We start from the raw sequence: 16957 nt of genomic DNA on the forward strand, positions 1-16957 counted from the left end.
CTGGTTTTCATAAAGTCTAGCTCTTCAGTCTACAGGCACACCTGAATAGTTTGAGGCAGTTGGATCAAAGGGTCAAAAGAGAGCACCTCTCACTGTGGGAGACAGAGATGACCATGGTCGTGTGATCTGAGCCAGAAATAAATGTTCTAAATAGATCTTCCGCTACTTTCCTTATTAGGGGATGCTATTCAAGGAGATTCCACAGTCCCAAGGTAATTGGACATAGTGACTCTTGACTTTCCCATTTCATGTATTTATACAAGCTGTACATACTGAGAAGCACGCGTCCAAGTCTCGGAACAACTTCTGAGGTAGTCACATAAGATTTACCATTTCCATCAAATGTAACCTGGCAAGAGAGGAGGCACTACTTGTCTTTAGAGGCGCAGAGTAGGTTCCCAAGCCACTCCCTGTGGTTAGAGGCTTTCGCTATTATATGCATGAAAGGATAGCCTGTACATGACCTATAAAATCTGCATGAGTGGGCTTTCTAATAGAGGTATCTCGTAAACTCTGCATACATACAGCCTATGGAACAGGTACATTCCAGAGCAGGTCACCTCAACACATAAGGATGGTCAGGATAGATGGGGTTAAGGGAACATAGCTTACTGTGGCTAAAAAAGCTTCAGTTTTCTCACCCCATAACGCAGGGTCATGTTCTCACAGCTGTCAGCTTCTCTATGTGAAACTCCTGCTCTCTGCAAGTCTTGCACCCTTGCAGCCCATCACAGAAGTTGCGATTTTTAGATACTACACAAAAAGCCGTTTTGATGTGATGTACCTACTGCATGTAATAAGGACAGCGTTTCCCCCAAGGGGCCGTAAGATGCTCAACTGCAGTTGTCCTGACTGATGTGTGGCTTCTACCTGAAAATAGCACCTCAGTGATAGAAAACTTGCTTTTCATTGGAATTTGGCTGTTTCTGTATGTGGTAAACACCTGAATATTTCCATCGTATCAGCAAATGTTGGGAAACTTATTCTCCTGTTCTTGCCCTATGAATATTTATTGCCAGAAGGGAATTTTCTTACTGCATAAGCTGCTCTGAACTATTCTAGGAAAACTCAAATTATGACCTCCCTTTTCGTTGAATTTTTGCCTCAAATTTGAAAAGTTAGCAGTAACAATTTGTTAAAGTTTGTTGTTCAAGCTGCTCACTTCCAACAAAAATTGCTGGGAGCCACGTGAGTTCTGCAGAGGTACCGCATCAGGGATGCTGCGTTTCGAATGGCAGCTCAGTCTCTTGGAAAAATGTTTTTCTTCGGCGCTGCCTGCAGCAGAGCGCTACTAATGCGGGGCAGAGAGTAGATGTGTGGGATCTTTTCAGTGAACTGCGCTCCGGAAAGATGGAAGCCACTTGAGAGAAAAGCTGTAAATGCAGCTGTGCTTAATGGCAATTCAGAAGTAATGTCCTAAGAGTCAGCCAGACTTTTTGAGCTCTGATACATCCAGGCCAACTCAAGATACCAGGTTTGTTGTCTCTAAATTTGGTGTTGTTCGGCCTGGAGAAGACTCTGGGGAGACCTTCTAGCAGCCTTCCAGTACTTAAAGGGAGCCTACAAGAAAGCTGGAGAGGGACTTTTTATAAGGGTGTGTAGTAATAGGACAAGGGGCAATGGATTTAAACTGAAAGAGGGAAGATTTAGATTAGATCTAAGGAAGAAATTCTTCACTCTGGGGGTAGTGAGGTACAGGAAGAGGTTGCCTAGAGAAGTTGTGGCTGCCCCATCCCTGGAAGTGTTCAAGGCCAGGCTAGATGAGCCTTTGAGCAACCTGGTGTGGTAGAAGGTATCCCTGCCCATGGCAGTGGGGTTGGAACTAGATGATCTTTAAGGTCCCTTCCAACCCAAACCATCCTATGATAAATCGAAAATTGTTTAAAAGTGGTATCACCTGCAGTGAAGATCCAGCCTTCCCTTCAGTCAGGGATTCTTCTCAGAACAGCAATCTTTTATTCAGAGAGACAGCTCTGGAAAACACTGTGCATAATAACCATTTGCAAAAGGGAAGTGTTTATTAGCTACTGTTAAAAACACTCATAACTCTGTAAATTAATAAATACTGGGCTCACATTTTTTTCAAAGAAAATGTGCTTGCAAGTATCTGATTATATTTTCTGGATACCGCTAAAAATCACTCTTTTGATAACCTTTGAACTCTGGTCTAGTATTGGTATATTATTTTCAAAAAGTAGCATACCTGACCTCGAAAAGGAGGCTGAGATTAATTTTTAAAGCAGGTGATAGCAAAAGTGTCTTGTCCATTTAGTAATATAAACCTAGGGTGAAGACTGTGTGAAAACTATAGCAGACAGGTTCAGAAATCCTTGGACAAACTGAAAACCGGAGGACATCAGGATGCTATGATACAGCATCTGACTGTTGAGCATCTCACTTCTAGCTATTCAAAATGGTCACTTACCAGAACAGTTAACACTCAGTGATGTTGAAAACCGACACTTTTTCTGGAGAAGTATCAGTACTGCATATGCATTGATTAAAAGCGAAGCAAATACACTTTATGGTAATATTACAAGGTGCTGCTTTTCTCAGGTTACAGCTCGTTTTGTACTTATGTTCATGAAAATTAGAAGTTAAGCTTTAGACTACGGCAAGCACTGAGGGCAACAAGATGACATGAGAAATGCTTTCTGCTGAAGAATGTTCTGGGGTCTTTCTCCCTGCAGGAGAGCCACACAGAAGAGCATGAAGGTGAAGAGCAAGTCCATGAACAGCCCCAGCAGCAGGAGGAGTACTGACTCACCCAGCGTCTGTGACAATTTTCGTTTTGTGTGAGAACTTTCTTCTGGAGAACAGAACATGCGTGGCCTCAAACTTGAAATTGGTTCACTCCCAGTCTGCCATTAACATTTATGTACCATAGTGAGTGCCAGCCAACCACTGCATTCTGTACCCATACTTTGCCAAGATGCATTTGCAGACGTCTTCTTTCAGTGTATCTTCCCAAGAGGTTGTAGGGCTACATCACCTACTGTACATCGCTGCAACTTCACCACTTGGCTGCTTGAGATTTGTTCTGCTCTTTAAAAAAAAAATATATATTTATTTTTTTTCTTTTTCGTCTTAAGTATGATACACTCGTAACTTGTTCTAACATATTTATATTGGCATTTTGTGTGGCAAGAAGTACCGTACCACTAGCTGTGTCTCTCACTTTGTGGTGCTTTCGCGTTTTCTAGTACATCTGCCTTGGGGCATAAATTCAGTCGAACAATTGGAATAAAGGGATACAGTGGAAGTCATACTCAAGCCATAACGATGAGGTATGTTGTGGAGGAAAATGCTCGTGATGCTCACGTTTATACCTTTCCTGCCTTCACAAAATGGAAGGCAGAGCATCTGTTTCACTAGGAGAGGTTTAAACCCCTGTGTTAGAAAGCTGCATGGTATGTTTTTTGGCTTATTTCTGGAGGAACAGACATCCACTTAAGTTTTTTGAAAATGCTCCCAGTTTCCTGACTAGTCAATAGACGTTTCCCAGCTTTTCTTTCTTCCTGAGGAATCCGGTCCCAGCCTCCAGCTGCAGCTCTGCTTCCGCAGAGCTCGGTGCTGATGGAGGAGAGAAATCTCCTTGACGTGTGTAGCTGCAGGTCATGATCTCTGACGGCTTCCCGGCCCTCAGAAGAGGACAAAGTAGGCCAGCCATTTCTTTTCACTGTCCTTTCCCCCTCTGCTGCCTCAGCCATACAAGTACGGAAGATGGAAAATTTCCTCACTATTACAAGCCACGGGGAAAACCCAGCAACAGCACTAGCCCTGAAAACCCCCAAACTCCCTTGAATTGGGTGACGACCACCTCATGGGTGTTGAGGCCGCTTCCAAAGTGCGGAGAGGCAGTGAGGAGTCCTTCTGGAGACAGAGCACACACAAGAGGGGGACCAGCTGACCAAGAGGCACGGGGCTGGTTCTAGCCCTGGCTGACCTTCCTCCAGCGAGGCCGGCATGGTGCAGAACCACATCTGCCCTGGAGATGTCTGCAGTGAGTGTTCCCTTCCAGTGCGGTCCCATCACCCTGTTCTAAATGATGGTATTTTATAAACAGAAGTATCTTGACGCGTATAAAGCATTCCATATTTTTCTTGTAAAACTGTGCATTGTAGTCTCTCTGAATATTTAATGCTTGGTATTCCTGGTCTCTCACTTGATTTTTCTTAATTCTGGATTGTTATGCTGATGTAGCAGGTACATGGAAGTCCCATCCCAATCAGCAGTCACTGAAAAACTCTTTTAAAAGCCTATTGAACAGCTAAATCATCTTAGACCTTCATGAGCTCGTAAAGCATAGGTTCCCAGCTTACACTTCCATAGAAAGGTTTTCAATTAATCAGCCCCTGGCATACACACACATGCACACTCAGTTTTCTGTTCCTAATCGATCTTTTGCAGCTAAGTGGCTCTTAGTGAGATCCCTGCTGTTGTGTTGCACCACAGGCAATATATAAAATACTGTTAAGCATTCGAACAGGTATTTCCAGTTCCTTGATCACTCCTCCTGCTCAGCAGAAGAGTTTCTGGATCCCACGGGCTGAATGTTTTCCATCCCTGCCTCCAGCATTGACCTCACTTCTTACCTGATGATGAAGTGAAAGTGCTGCAACCTGCCGGCCAGCACTTTCCTTTCTTGTTTTGATTGGTTACAAATAAGGTCTGGTTTATAAAAATGTGTATATTCCGAAATGAGTATTTCTGAGAATCGCCACAAATGGGGGAATTGTCATTTTTGTTGTATTTGTGTTTATTAGAACATATGTACTTATTACAATTGTCATTGTAATAAACGGTAGTTCTTCATAATACTGTTGAACCGAAGAGCAGTTACTAATTTTTTCCAGTCTCCAGAATGTCCTTAAACCTGTATGGGATTTCTGATGGGGCAAGGAGTTTGGGATCAGGCTATAAACTTACTGTTTTCAGCACCAGTCTCTGCTTACTGCAGTCCATCCTTCTGCTAATACTCGAGCAGATGCATGGAGAGCACTTCAAAAGAAAACGTTTTTCTGAAGGTGTGAGTGGTTGGGTTGCTGAGCTCCCCGGAGGGTTCATAGCCAGGCTGTTGTGCCTCTCGCCTTTTCTCTCTTTGAAGCACATATAAAAAAAAAAAAAAATTAAAAAAAGCTGAACTCCGTTTCCTGAAAATTCCTTATATCCTATTTCTTGCCTGAGGACCATAGCCCTCACTGCTTGTATCAAGGGGGAAGTGACTGGCATAGGGAGCCAGGGCAGACAGGTACCTCTTGGGCACTAGAAATTTGGCTGTGCTGAGGGGAGTGCGATGCTCTGAAAGGGGAAAGAGTTGTCCTTCTCCCTCCACCCCCTGTGAGTAACCCATTCTTCCGTCATGGTTTTAATATGCATTTGTAATTACCTTTACTAAATAGCACACCATAAAGCTTTGGTTATATATTAAATGTAAACTGAAAGGAATGTAAACATATGTATTGTTAATTATAAATAGATAAGTAATGGTATTATAGATACAAAAAGTCTTATTCAGATGTATCAGTCATTTTACATTATCCACAAATTGTCGCATGGTAGAGTAGATTTTTGTCTGAATATGTGAATAACTTGACTTGCGTTTATCTTTTTACATATTTAATAAAAAAATATATGTTAAAATCTGCCTAGCTCTAGAGACTACTCGAAACATTCTAAAAATAATACTTTTCTGGTTTAAATGCTTTTTTCTTTTTTTTTTTCATTAGTGACTGCATATGGGAGCAGGAAGAAAAAGGCAGCTGCTTTAAAAAAAAGTTCACTTATTCTGTGTGTGTAGGTAGTATCTGTTTCCCCTTCCCCAAGAGCTCAGCAACTGTATCACCTTCTACAAATCAAAAAAAGAAAACGCATGTATGTATGTGCATGTAAACAGAAAATTCTTCTTTGTGGTAAATGCTTTCTGATTTCAGAGTACTAAATCAATTGTATCTCAGTTTTGATACAGCAAAAGCAAAACTTGCAGCAGCCAGGAGATGAAGAGAGTACTACGGCAAGGGCACTGAAGCTCTCAGTGGACTTTTCTTTGAAATTGCCAAGAATTCAGGGATGACTCTTCAGTGCAGTAACTAAAAGCCACCTCCATTTTAGATAAAAATATTAGTTTTTTGGAAGGAAAGTGAGAAACTTAATTGTAATACTCACAGCTCTGATCTTTTGCAGCATGAGCAATGTTGCTGTAGTAGTTGCTTTTAAATCTCCAGGGATTTGAGCTGCGGGTGAGGTCTTCTTTCTGCCATGGGTTGAAGCTACCTGGTTGTGTGTGACCACTGAGTGGTCAGTCCGAGCCCCGCTGCTGCCTCTGGGTATCCCCAGGGCTGGGTCTGAGGCTGAACCACTGCCTGGCCCCACTTCGGGAAGGTTTCTGGTAGAGAGGGGGAAGATGAAGCAGGGACCAGAGGATCCCATTTCCAGCCCAGGTGCTCAAACCTGGGAGAGCAGCGCTAGTTTAGTTGTTTTTCATAAGACTGGGGGTGGGGGGGGATGACATTTCTTTGTGCTTATGTGAATGCTCAACAGCATAAAAAAGAAGTATTATATTTTCCATTTCAAATAGTTGAAAACTTTCTGCCGTAACTTTGTGACCCCAAAAAAATTGGTTTTAGACTGACTTTGACTGTTAGGTTGTCTTCATACCATTATTTGACTCTGCAAAATAAATGTGACCATATTGCCCTATAAACAAAGCATTTTTATTCCTGTTCATTGAGCCAGTTACCATCTAACACGGCTAACAATTCAATATATACACTGTGCAATACATGATCTGGTTTTATATTTGTCTTTGTAGAGATTGTAGCGACAAGTTACTTTAAAAGGAAAAAAAACTTATTTGCCATATCTTTATATAGAATGTGAAAAAACTGGCTGGAGTTTAATTTCCTTTAAAAGTGATACTATATTTCTCTTTAGAAAGGTACAAGTGCAGGCAAGTTGTGGCAGTTCAAGTTTTATAATTTCATTTAATGAAATATTTCAAAATACTCCATTACAGTGCATCAAATTGTGCCTCTTCTGTGACCCTTATTTCCAACTGTTTCATAAATAAGTGCAAGACAGAGGGAAAAGGGAAGCCTGTCCACAGAGTTCCTCCAGTACAACCACATTCAAGCCAGAGGTATTTATGTTCATTTTATTCTAATTCTTTTCTCATCAGGACTTCTTCCAGATACTTTTGATGGACAGGTTAAATATAAACTGTTGAAATACGTGAGACTTTTGTGGCAGTGTATCTGGTGTCAGATATAATATTTAACTTCATCAAACAGTGAGATTGCTGGGTGCATGCCTACATCAAACCCGTCGTTCCCCTTCAAACACAGATTTTTTAGCATCCCTTACTGAATCAGCCTTAAGTCAGCCTTACTCTAAGAGAGTACTTGGGCAGTAAGGGAGCACCTTGGTGGAGACCCCACGCTCCCTCGGCACCATGCAGGCCAGGGGCACGGCCACCCTGCCGGCAGGGAGGAAGGCTGGAAGATGCTTCTTGTTGCTCCAGCTGCAGCCCTGGAGCTGGACTGCAACGGTGCCAGAGAGCGCGGGAGCCTCCGTTCCCTACCCCAAGTCTGTAGGGCTTGGCAAAAATCTCCAAACCAGCATTAACAGGATGATCTGTGTCCTCTGCCTAACTCGAGCCTTAAGCTGCTTGGGCTGTGACCATACTACAACGTTCATTTGGGAGGTGGGACCCTCAGCATGCTCACTGAGCAAGTGGAACATGCATGCTTTCAAACTGTAAGATACTTTACAAGTTGATGTGGTGTTTCTGCTTTGAGAAGAGGGGAAGCTGATGTGCAGGCTTGTCCCCTGGTACCTACAGTAAGGGCTGCCAGGGGCAATCAGCTCTACTGACTTTGTGGTAAGTCAACTACTGTAACAGGCTGTACAAACTTGAAGCTGTTCACAAAGATACGACTAGTCGGTGCTCAGCTGAAAATAGCAATAGCTACTACTGTAATGGTGTGTTAACTGGGAGAAAAATCATCAGGCCAGTGATAAAGCCAGAGACATGGTCTAAGAACTGAAGAAGGTGAACTTAAGGCTCAGCAGCTCAACAGCAACGCCTCTGCCCTGCTTCTGGCAAGCGAGATGGTTAACTAGTTAATAAACATGCCAGTCAGTCAGTCACATCCCTCTGTGCAAGAAATGTAATATAGAGCTTACCTGGGGGAAAGTGGACAGATTGTTTCATTAGTGCTTCAAGGCCACAAAGTCCCTCTGGCTAGGGCAGCATATGAAAAGAGATGAAACTCAAATTCTTACTCCTTCCTCCAAGGCACGCAGAAAACCTACATACATTATAGATGAAGTGAGCGGTTTACATCTGCATGCAAACATGTAATGTCTCAAAAAAGCCTTTCTTGTCTCAATTCTTTTTCTTTTTTTTTTTTTTTTGTCATTATCTAAACCCACAAGAATTCGTTGCAAGCACACAGGCAAATAATTACTTGCTTAGCATTTCATGCTTGTAGATCAAGTTGAACCAACTAGCTTTGCAGTGAAATATGACAAACTTCAAAGGTCTGCTGGCCAAATTTATTCTCAGCTGGTTACCTTTGTAGGGTTATATTGCTTGTTGCTACTGAAATATCAACAATGCGCTTGAGAATTCTCAGCCTAAAAAATAAGTATAAAGGCCAGTGGCTGCTGTATGGAGGCTGCGTTTCTGACAGATACAGGCCAGCTGAGACTCATCTTCATGATGGGGAGAAAAAAAATCATGCATTTCAAAAACACTTTACTGTGCCCATAGCTTTCTGAGCTCATTCTCTTTTCTTCACACATTCATTTGAGGTGAGGAAAAGACTGAATGTGCTTAAGCCCTTCAGGAAGTTGTATGGAAGAAAGGAGTTGTGAGAAAATAAATATGGAAAATGAAGCAGGCACAGATGTCTGAGTGGGAAGGACATACAGGGAGGGTTTGCATTGCCGGGGTCCTACTGGTGACTAGGCTGGGCAAAACTAGTGCTGGTTATAAACCATCGAGGATTTCACGTAACCCAGCGCGGATTTATCCAGGACTTTGGACACAGTGGCAAGGAGGAGGAAGACAAAAGCTTCAGAGAGGGTAGTAACATGGCATTAGTGAAGAGAATACATATTAGCAGCAGAACAACTTGGTAAACACTTCTGTGCTGGAATCTTCCTCTGAGATGAAGCATCTTGCTGCATAGCTCATTGTCGCAGTGGTTCGGATATCTGGACTGTTCTATTCTTTGGTTATCTTAATCAGATTAATTCCAACTATTTGTCACATCAGAAGAGTTGTGAATCTCCACGTCAAGTGTTACAGTCTGATGATAGTGCAGGTGTTCACTCTTGGACACGTTTCTTCAGGGAAAAAATGTAAATGTTCAAGTGCTCACTCAGCTGCCTCCCCTAAAGAGAAATCACGGAGATTAGCAAACAGTTTCGTACGTGATTTACTATTCACCATCTCTCTTCTCCCAGTCAGAGTGAGGAGGACGCAACCACAGTCGTCGTGTACTTGAGGACCTTGTGTATGAGTACATGGGGACCTACAAGTATTCAGGCAAGAGAGCTGTGGTCCTTACAACGTCTTGCAGCACACTGATGAGAAGTTAAGTCACTACAGACCAGATTCGCAGATGACTTAAACTGTGATGGAGCTGGGCCCCCTTAGTCAATAGTGAATTTTGACCAGGTAGTTCCATTCTGACCTCCACTGACTGGCCCATATCGGTGCTGGGGTAAAATCTACTACAACGCCAATGTCTGGTGGCAAAAAAGGCTCTTTCAAAGGCAGGAAGAAACATCCTTACATCCCAAGGGTGTACTTTAAATAAAAGAATGCTGACCAGCTCCCTGTGAGATGAGATCTCTGCCATGCAAGGTGTTTTATCTGAAAGCAAACCTCCGTTAAGACACTTTCCTAAGGATCATTTGACAATGCTCTTTGTAGAGCATAACTGAACGTTTGGGCTCCTGGCCCCAGCCAGGCAGTGTAGAAACCGTTCCCAGACCCCACCTTCCTCCCTGCCTCAGTGCAGCTCTCCCATGGCCGTTTGGAGGGGCCTACTCACCACGCAAACCCCGTAGTGCACATGGGCAGCTGTGACCAGCGCGGTGAACACGGCAAGAACCACTTCTTCCATCCAGCCCAGCAGCCCGGAGATGGCTGCGTAGACCACCAGCGCCAGCGGGAAGAGGAACCAGTGGAAAAGCTCTGGCCGGGTGCTGCTCATCTGGCAGACGATCACTTTGCACTGTCGGGGCAAAAGACACCAGGTGAGAAGTGCTGGGTCAGCCTGGGGGTCTAGGCAAAAGTATGTCCGTTTTCTCTGCAGGTTGCTTTTGACAAGGGGAAAACAAGGCTAGAGTTCAAAAGGGGGCCTGTTTCTGGTGAGAAGACAACTACAGATACACCTTTGTGCCTTATCGTCTTTGAGCCTTAAAGGACTTTATTACAAGTCATTTAAAATACATGCTTCTTTTCTGGAGACAGTGTTTTGACACGCTCCGCTTTATGAGCCAAAGTACATCTTCACAAAAGGGGAGTTTGACACCTCATGCATTCGCACTGGCTCGTAAAGTTGTGATCCCAAATCAAATGTGCCACCACTTAATCACTGAGAGAGCACAATGGTATTTTAATCACATGGTGTGACAGAAATATATTCTGGTTCATTGTATAGAAAGGAGAGAAGGTAATATATGCCACTTTCATATCCTGTTTTTCTTTTATAGCGCTCCTTTATGTACTAAAACCCCATTTTCTTGGCTCGATTATGTCAGTGGACTCCCTGGAGATGCAAGCTGGGGGCCCAGGGAAAGGGATGACACTCAGAATGACAGGAAAAATGAATATATGGTGCACGGTTTAGCTGAAAGTAATTAGCTTAATTTTACTGAGTTCTTGCAACGTAATGAGTTGAAGTTCAGATTTTTAAAAACAATTAAGCACACCTAAGTGTTTTAACTGGTTTATGCTCCTTCAGAAATGTATCTCATAGACACTATTCTCTTTAAAAAAAAAAAATTAAAAAAATTGGGTATAGCTGAAATATCTTTTTAATTTAAGTTTCTATCAAAATTTAAATGTGGTTAAAAATAGATTTTATGTATCCTGAAAACAGTAGAAGAATGAAAAATTCATTGCCTGTGCAATGCCTGAAATCCTATGATAGCAGCAGTAGGAGTCTGACTCTGAGGAAAAAATACTGGCTCTACTGTCTGTGCTGTGGAACCTGAAAAATGCAAAAGTAAACCATGAAAAAATAATTAACTTTCAATAATGCAAGAAGTAAGCATTTGTACCTAATGTAAATATTTTTACTTACAATGCATTATCAGTATTGATTATGATTTTTTAAAGTAACACTAGTTCTATGAGTCTTTTGGGAATTGTTCCAGAGGGTACCAGAAATTGCTAAAGCAATCTATATGCTGTAATTTTTCTGGCTGAATAATTACATCTGTCCAGAGGTTGGCTTTCACATTGTTTTAAACCATTATTACATCATGTTAAGTACGGTACTCGATTTTTCATAAAGATTGCTTATTAATATTTGGAACGATTCATGCTCGGTGTATCGCAGGACTGCAAAACAGACTATGCTCTGCACTCCTCCCTCAATTCCTTATCCCCTCTGGTCCTGAAGCACTGACTCACTCTGCAAGTGAGGCAAAAACAGCATTAGGAGATGAAAGCGCTGGAGCGTGGCGAAGCAGACTGGAAAGAAAAGGTAAGGCTGTGGGACTATGTCCTGTGCTTTTCCATCCCACTCACCCACACCTTGCAACGCTACCCTGGCCCTCCTGAATTTAAACCTCTAGCAGCTGCAGTTTGCTCTCCAGGGCAGGTCCTTAGCGTCTCCTCTCTTATGATCTCCCCCTGGGAGGTTCCTCATGAAGCATCTCCTGCGTCTGAGCTGCCCCTGCCCCTCAGCTGGCCACCACGTCAGAAACTGATCCCGCTACGGTGACGGCTGAAGGTCCCTTCTGCCAGATCTCGGCACTCCCCTCAAACACGTGCCTCTGAGGGCTTCCTAAGTGCGAGCTGTGCCAGCTGTGCTCTGTGGCGATCTGCTTAGACCTGGATATTCCGGAGAGTTGCCCTACGAGCGAATAGCAAAGCAAGGACTGAGCTTCTCGGCAAGAGATGGTCAACCCACAGGCAGTCCCAGGGGACCAGAGGATGTGAAAGGAAATATAGGCTTGGTTTTTTTTCTTTTAAAATGTTATAAATTCCAACTAGCGGCCATACATTTTTAACGCTTTTAAAATGTTAAAAATTTCAACTAACATACATTTTTAATTCACCTGAGCCTCTAACCACCACAGTAGATGTTTTGGTGAGAGAAAAAGCAAGACCTGAAGAATATGCATTGCACTCAATGTCTAATAAACTGCAGTCTACAAAGAAGCCTCTGGTTTGCCATACTATTTTTCTTCTGCAAGCATCCTGCCACAATTGCTCTCAGTTGGTTAGGATGTATGTGCAGAACCTGCCATCTGCCAAATTCTGAAAGCACTTTTCCCCACTGGTATGAAATAATTGTATTTCTCATTTAGGAATCTACACTATTCTCTTAAGTAAAAGGGGTAGCTTAGATAATGGAAAATGGATACAATAAACTTTATATATCTGAAAATAACCTAACTTCTGTGAGTTTAAGTCCTTAAGATGGAACTGTTTGATTTGTGCCCCTCAGAAATACACATTTATAGGACACATCAAACAAACACCACAATTATGATTTCTTTTCTCTTCCTGAATATAAATTTATAGTGGGATTATGCTTTCTCTTTTAAAATCCCACATTTTCAAAGACCTCTCACAACACAAGGCACTTCAAGACTTTCTCTTTTTGAATTGGATGCAGTGCTGCTCAGTGACATAATTTTAGGTGGTGTCAGGGACTATCTTTCTAAAATGACAATCGGTGCTATCCTTTATTAGGGTGTTTTAGTATTAACTGGAGGAACACCTTTCTTCTTGGCCGCAGCTCCCTCGCCTCTCTCCTGGGAAAAAAAGAGGCAAATGGCCTCCTCCAGGGAAGAAAACCCTGGGTTAACTGCAGAGCTCAGCATTACTGTCTGGCTGCCCATGTCGTTACTTCACCGAGGTTTATGTTACCTCGTAGCATTAAAAGGGGAAAATCGGTTACAACGATGTGGTATAGGAGAAATTAATCTGTGAGAAGAGAGCCATCGCAAGGCCCCTGCATCTCTTCACATCTTTCCCTAAAAAATGCTGTCAGGGATACTGCCTTATTTGGAACAGTGAAGGGAAAATGTGGGATCAGCTGAACTGTAGGATACAGGAATGCACCTACCACACTAATGGGCACAACAGCAGGGGAAGGCTACAACCCCTCTACTCTTGCTGGTAAATGGGTGCCTGCATTGAGCTTGCTTTCAATTTAGACAAGCCCCCAGTTCTGCCTATGTGTTGGGGAATATCTGTTCTATTTCTGGAAGTAAGGCCTCCCCAGAGCTGTTCACAAAATCCTGGCAAAAAAAGAACCCTCATAAAAATGTTATGCTGTGGTAGAGTAGGTACGGCAGTACTGTAAGTGTCTCTAGTCCAGACAACTGCTGTGGTGTATTTTTATCAGAGAGGGTAACACAGAGGTAGAAGAGGAGTGCGATTCTGCTTTTAACTACAGTTTTTGTTCCCTTGTGTTTATTCACATAAAAATATCTGTCTTTAAATAATACCACCACCACAAACATACTTACAATAACGTTTGAGAAAGCAACCCCAACCATCCATAAAAACAACCTTGGTTGCTTTGCTAATATGTTGCCTGGAGATAAAACCACCCAGACTGTAAGAAGAATGAAGAGCAACAGAGGAGACACGAGAGGTAGCAGTCCTTCATACAAAGAATCGTTCTTCAGTGTTTTCTTTAAATGTGCTCTGTAAAAAAATACAATGATTTTATGGAGTAAGAAAATTTATCCATTCTATTTCTGCACAGTAACTTCAAACTCTAGCCTAAACTCAGCCTAAGAATTCACCTTGCAGCACAACTACCTGTGCAAATGTGCTAGATACCCAGATGTTTTATGAGAAATTGTAGGATACCCAAGCAACATTTCTTTCTGGGATAAAATTATATAGTTTTATTCACATAGCTTCTGGTCAGCTTCACCAGGTCATCATTACGCACAAAGTGAGCTGCAGTAGTTCTGTTGTTGTAATTGTCATCCAAATGGACAGCACGCAGACTTGCTGTGAATTCAAAATACATATTCTTTTAGAGGATGAAACTTCTGACACGAGGCATGAAATTACTTCAGCCAATACGCCCCATGTTTTCAGCAGCAACACAGTCAAGCACATGGCTGGCAGGCATTGCTGTTGTTTAGGTCTAGAGGCAATGCTGCTAGACAATTCTGCACCATTGCCAAAGTATCACCTGAAGTGGAAGGGTTTTTTGCTAGAGTACAGGAAAATTAATGAAGCATTGTGTTTTCCTGGATATTTTAACCTGTCTTTTAAAAGTAATACTATTAAAGGTAGTAAATGACTGTATTTTCTGTCGGCTAGGAGAAGAGTAACAGTAATATCAATAGCTTTTGCATCTATCTGGCATCTTTCTCACTCAGGCAAAACTCATCGAGGGGTTATAAAAAGAATACAAGGTTTAATTTGCTGAAGTTCACTACTACCATTAAACCATTTATTCATACCAATAGTTCAGAAGAGCAATTCTATGTTTGAAGTGTATTGGGAAATGTCCTGTTTAAAATCTCTGAACATTTGTATTTATAGAAACAGCTAGACAAAAATACAATAAATATCTTTCTCATTCCAAAAAAGAATATTCTTCTGATAAAATAACAACTGAGAATAGGCAGCAGGATTAAGAAAGAGAGGAGATGATTGGAAAATTGAAATTCTTCATCACAAAATAGTTTGTGCGTGCATCCTTCAAGCAACCCTGACTAGATGTTCATAATTACTGTGCTTTTCCGTTCAGAGGAATGACAAACCCACCAGAAGGCCTGAGACAACCTATGTTGAATGATGCCTTGAAAAGGAAAATGCTAAACAAAAGTCCTGACATGAGGGGAAAGACAGAAAAAACCTAAATGTTCATCGGGGTAAATGCTGCTACTGCCAGGGACTGACATGCCCAAGGTGCTGTCCTCCTTCTCCCAGTCTTCCCCAAAGCAGAGTCCCTTGCACTACTGGTCCCTAGTGCCCTCTCAGAGCTGCTCCCAGCCCCCCACCCCAAAGCCCAGCCGTTCTGCAGCTCCTCAGCCTGTCCCACTCCACGTCTCCCAACTCTCCGCCCTTCCCACCCACCCCAAACTCGGGGCTATCTATGCTTTTATTAACTACACTGAGTACTGCGACATGAAAAGCACTGTGTAGGAGCGATGCGTTATTGTCTTAAAGTCTCTCCAAAGTTTAAACGTTAATATTAATTTCCACTAATTCCTGAAGACAGGCAGTGACAGTCCCTCCTCCAGGACACTTAGGATCTGAGAGACCTGATGTGACAGATGAGCGAAATGAGCTAGCAAGTACTAGAGGAAGGCAGGCAGCATTAATAAAAATAGGCCATCGGAGTATAAACTAACCATGTATAAAATTCCTAGGTGCAGCAAGCCAACTCTTAGATGCAATCACAGTCTGCCACCTGCCTAGCCTGTATCTGATAGCAATTATCTGCAGACTTCCTACAGAGAGGGTATTACAGGAGGATCTGGAAGACAATAAAGTACTTCACGGAGTGCAGGATGATCAGCTACAGAATTCTACCTAGTGCAGGTAGAAGTTACAAATCATTTGACTGCAAATAAAACGCAGTGTTTGTAACTACAGAGCTTTCACCAGTTTGCTATGCAGGACCAATGTGTGGCTGCCTGGAGCACAGCAAGTGAAAGGAAAAGGGGAGGAGTTATAAACATGGAAAAGAAACCAGTCAGGTTCTCAAAACTGACGAGAAAAAGCTTTTACTACATTATTAGGACAGCATCTGGCTGAAAGAAGCTAGGCTACTTCAAACATTACATGTATTTCTCAAGTGAGGAAACCATTAAATATACAGAACTAGATGGGTAGGGATAGAATTTACTGAATACTAATTAACTTACCTGTGAACGTTGTATAGTGTTTGTGGAAATGAAAGAAATAAACTGAAGCCTGGAAGAGAAAAAGATTCATAGGTAGTTACTTACGGCCCTGCTACATTGATGACCTCAGAGTTTTCTCATATGATAACAGAGCTAGGCTATTTTAAAAATGACTCAGTACTCCTGCATTCATTACAGCATATGAACTGAGTTAGGAGGCTTTAGGCAATAATAAAACCTTCCTTATTTTTCCAAAAGTTATCTGCTAGAAATAGTTGCCGATACAGATTTTCTTGTATAATGAGCAAGAAGACTGGGAAGATTTTTAAAAACGATGGTGTAGTTAGAAGGCGGGATCAGTTATTTGTCATACAGGTTCCTCTGCCGGACCCAAGAAAAATGACTGCCCCATTTTGCATGAGCTGCCCTCTTTTTATGTACAAAAAACCCAAGTCTGACACCAAAAGCTTTGCAGTGGAATCTATAAAGACAATTAACCTCAAACAGTGCTGCTTACATTACTGGGGAAATAACAGATTTAGAGTTCAATATACTAAGGTCCAGCTAATGATCTACTTTGCTGATAAAATAGCTGTAATGAATTCATTTTCATGATACGGCCATCATTTGAATGAGTGAGACTTTTGGCTTTTGTTTTATAATGCAGCTGTGACCTTTCTGGAGCTCAGCTTTAACCTACAAAGGACAAGGAATTCACCTTTGCTAACGCTGCATCTATCTGCATTGCTGCTGGTGTTACCACCACAGCGGCTAGCAGCCCTGGAGCTGCCTGAAGACCCTGCTGTACCCCGTCTAACACTCACATCCAAAATACGCTGGTCCACCCAAGGCTCAAAGAAGACCTCCAGCAAGAAATGGAAGT

General features: G+C 42.3%; 2 protein-coding genes across 2 annotated transcripts in view; one reads left to right on the plus strand and one right to left on the minus strand.

Moving 5' to 3' along the window:
- MAPRE2 (microtubule associated protein RP/EB family member 2) overlaps window positions 1-3268 on the plus strand; it is a 94653-nt gene extending 91385 nt beyond the window's left edge. Inside the window, 1 exon segment of the mRNA XM_086609267.1 lies at window positions 2691-3268. Within this exon segment, the coding sequence (XP_086465393.1) occupies window positions 2691-2762 (72 nt within the window). The 3' untranslated portion in view covers window positions 2763-3268.
- Window positions 3269-9333: 6065 nt separating this feature from the next.
- LOC104371908 (ethanolaminephosphotransferase 1) overlaps window positions 9334-16957 on the minus strand; it is a 58874-nt gene continuing 51250 nt past the window's right edge. The window contains exons 7-10 of the mRNA XM_086609268.1: window positions 16096-16144; window positions 13726-13906; window positions 10065-10247; window positions 9334-9399 (exon numbers count right to left, since the gene is read on the minus strand). Coding sequence (XP_086465394.1) covers window positions 9334-9399; window positions 10065-10247; window positions 13726-13906; window positions 16096-16144 — 479 coding nt within the window. The remainder of the gene's footprint in view (window positions 9400-10064; window positions 10248-13725; window positions 13907-16095; window positions 16145-16957) is intronic.

The sequence above is a fragment of the Tauraco erythrolophus genome, chromosome 3 (assembly GCF_009769465.1).
Source record: "Tauraco erythrolophus isolate bTauEry1 chromosome 3, bTauEry1.pri, whole genome shotgun sequence".
Classification (NCBI taxonomy): Eukaryota; Metazoa; Chordata; class Aves; order Musophagiformes; family Musophagidae; genus Tauraco; species Tauraco erythrolophus.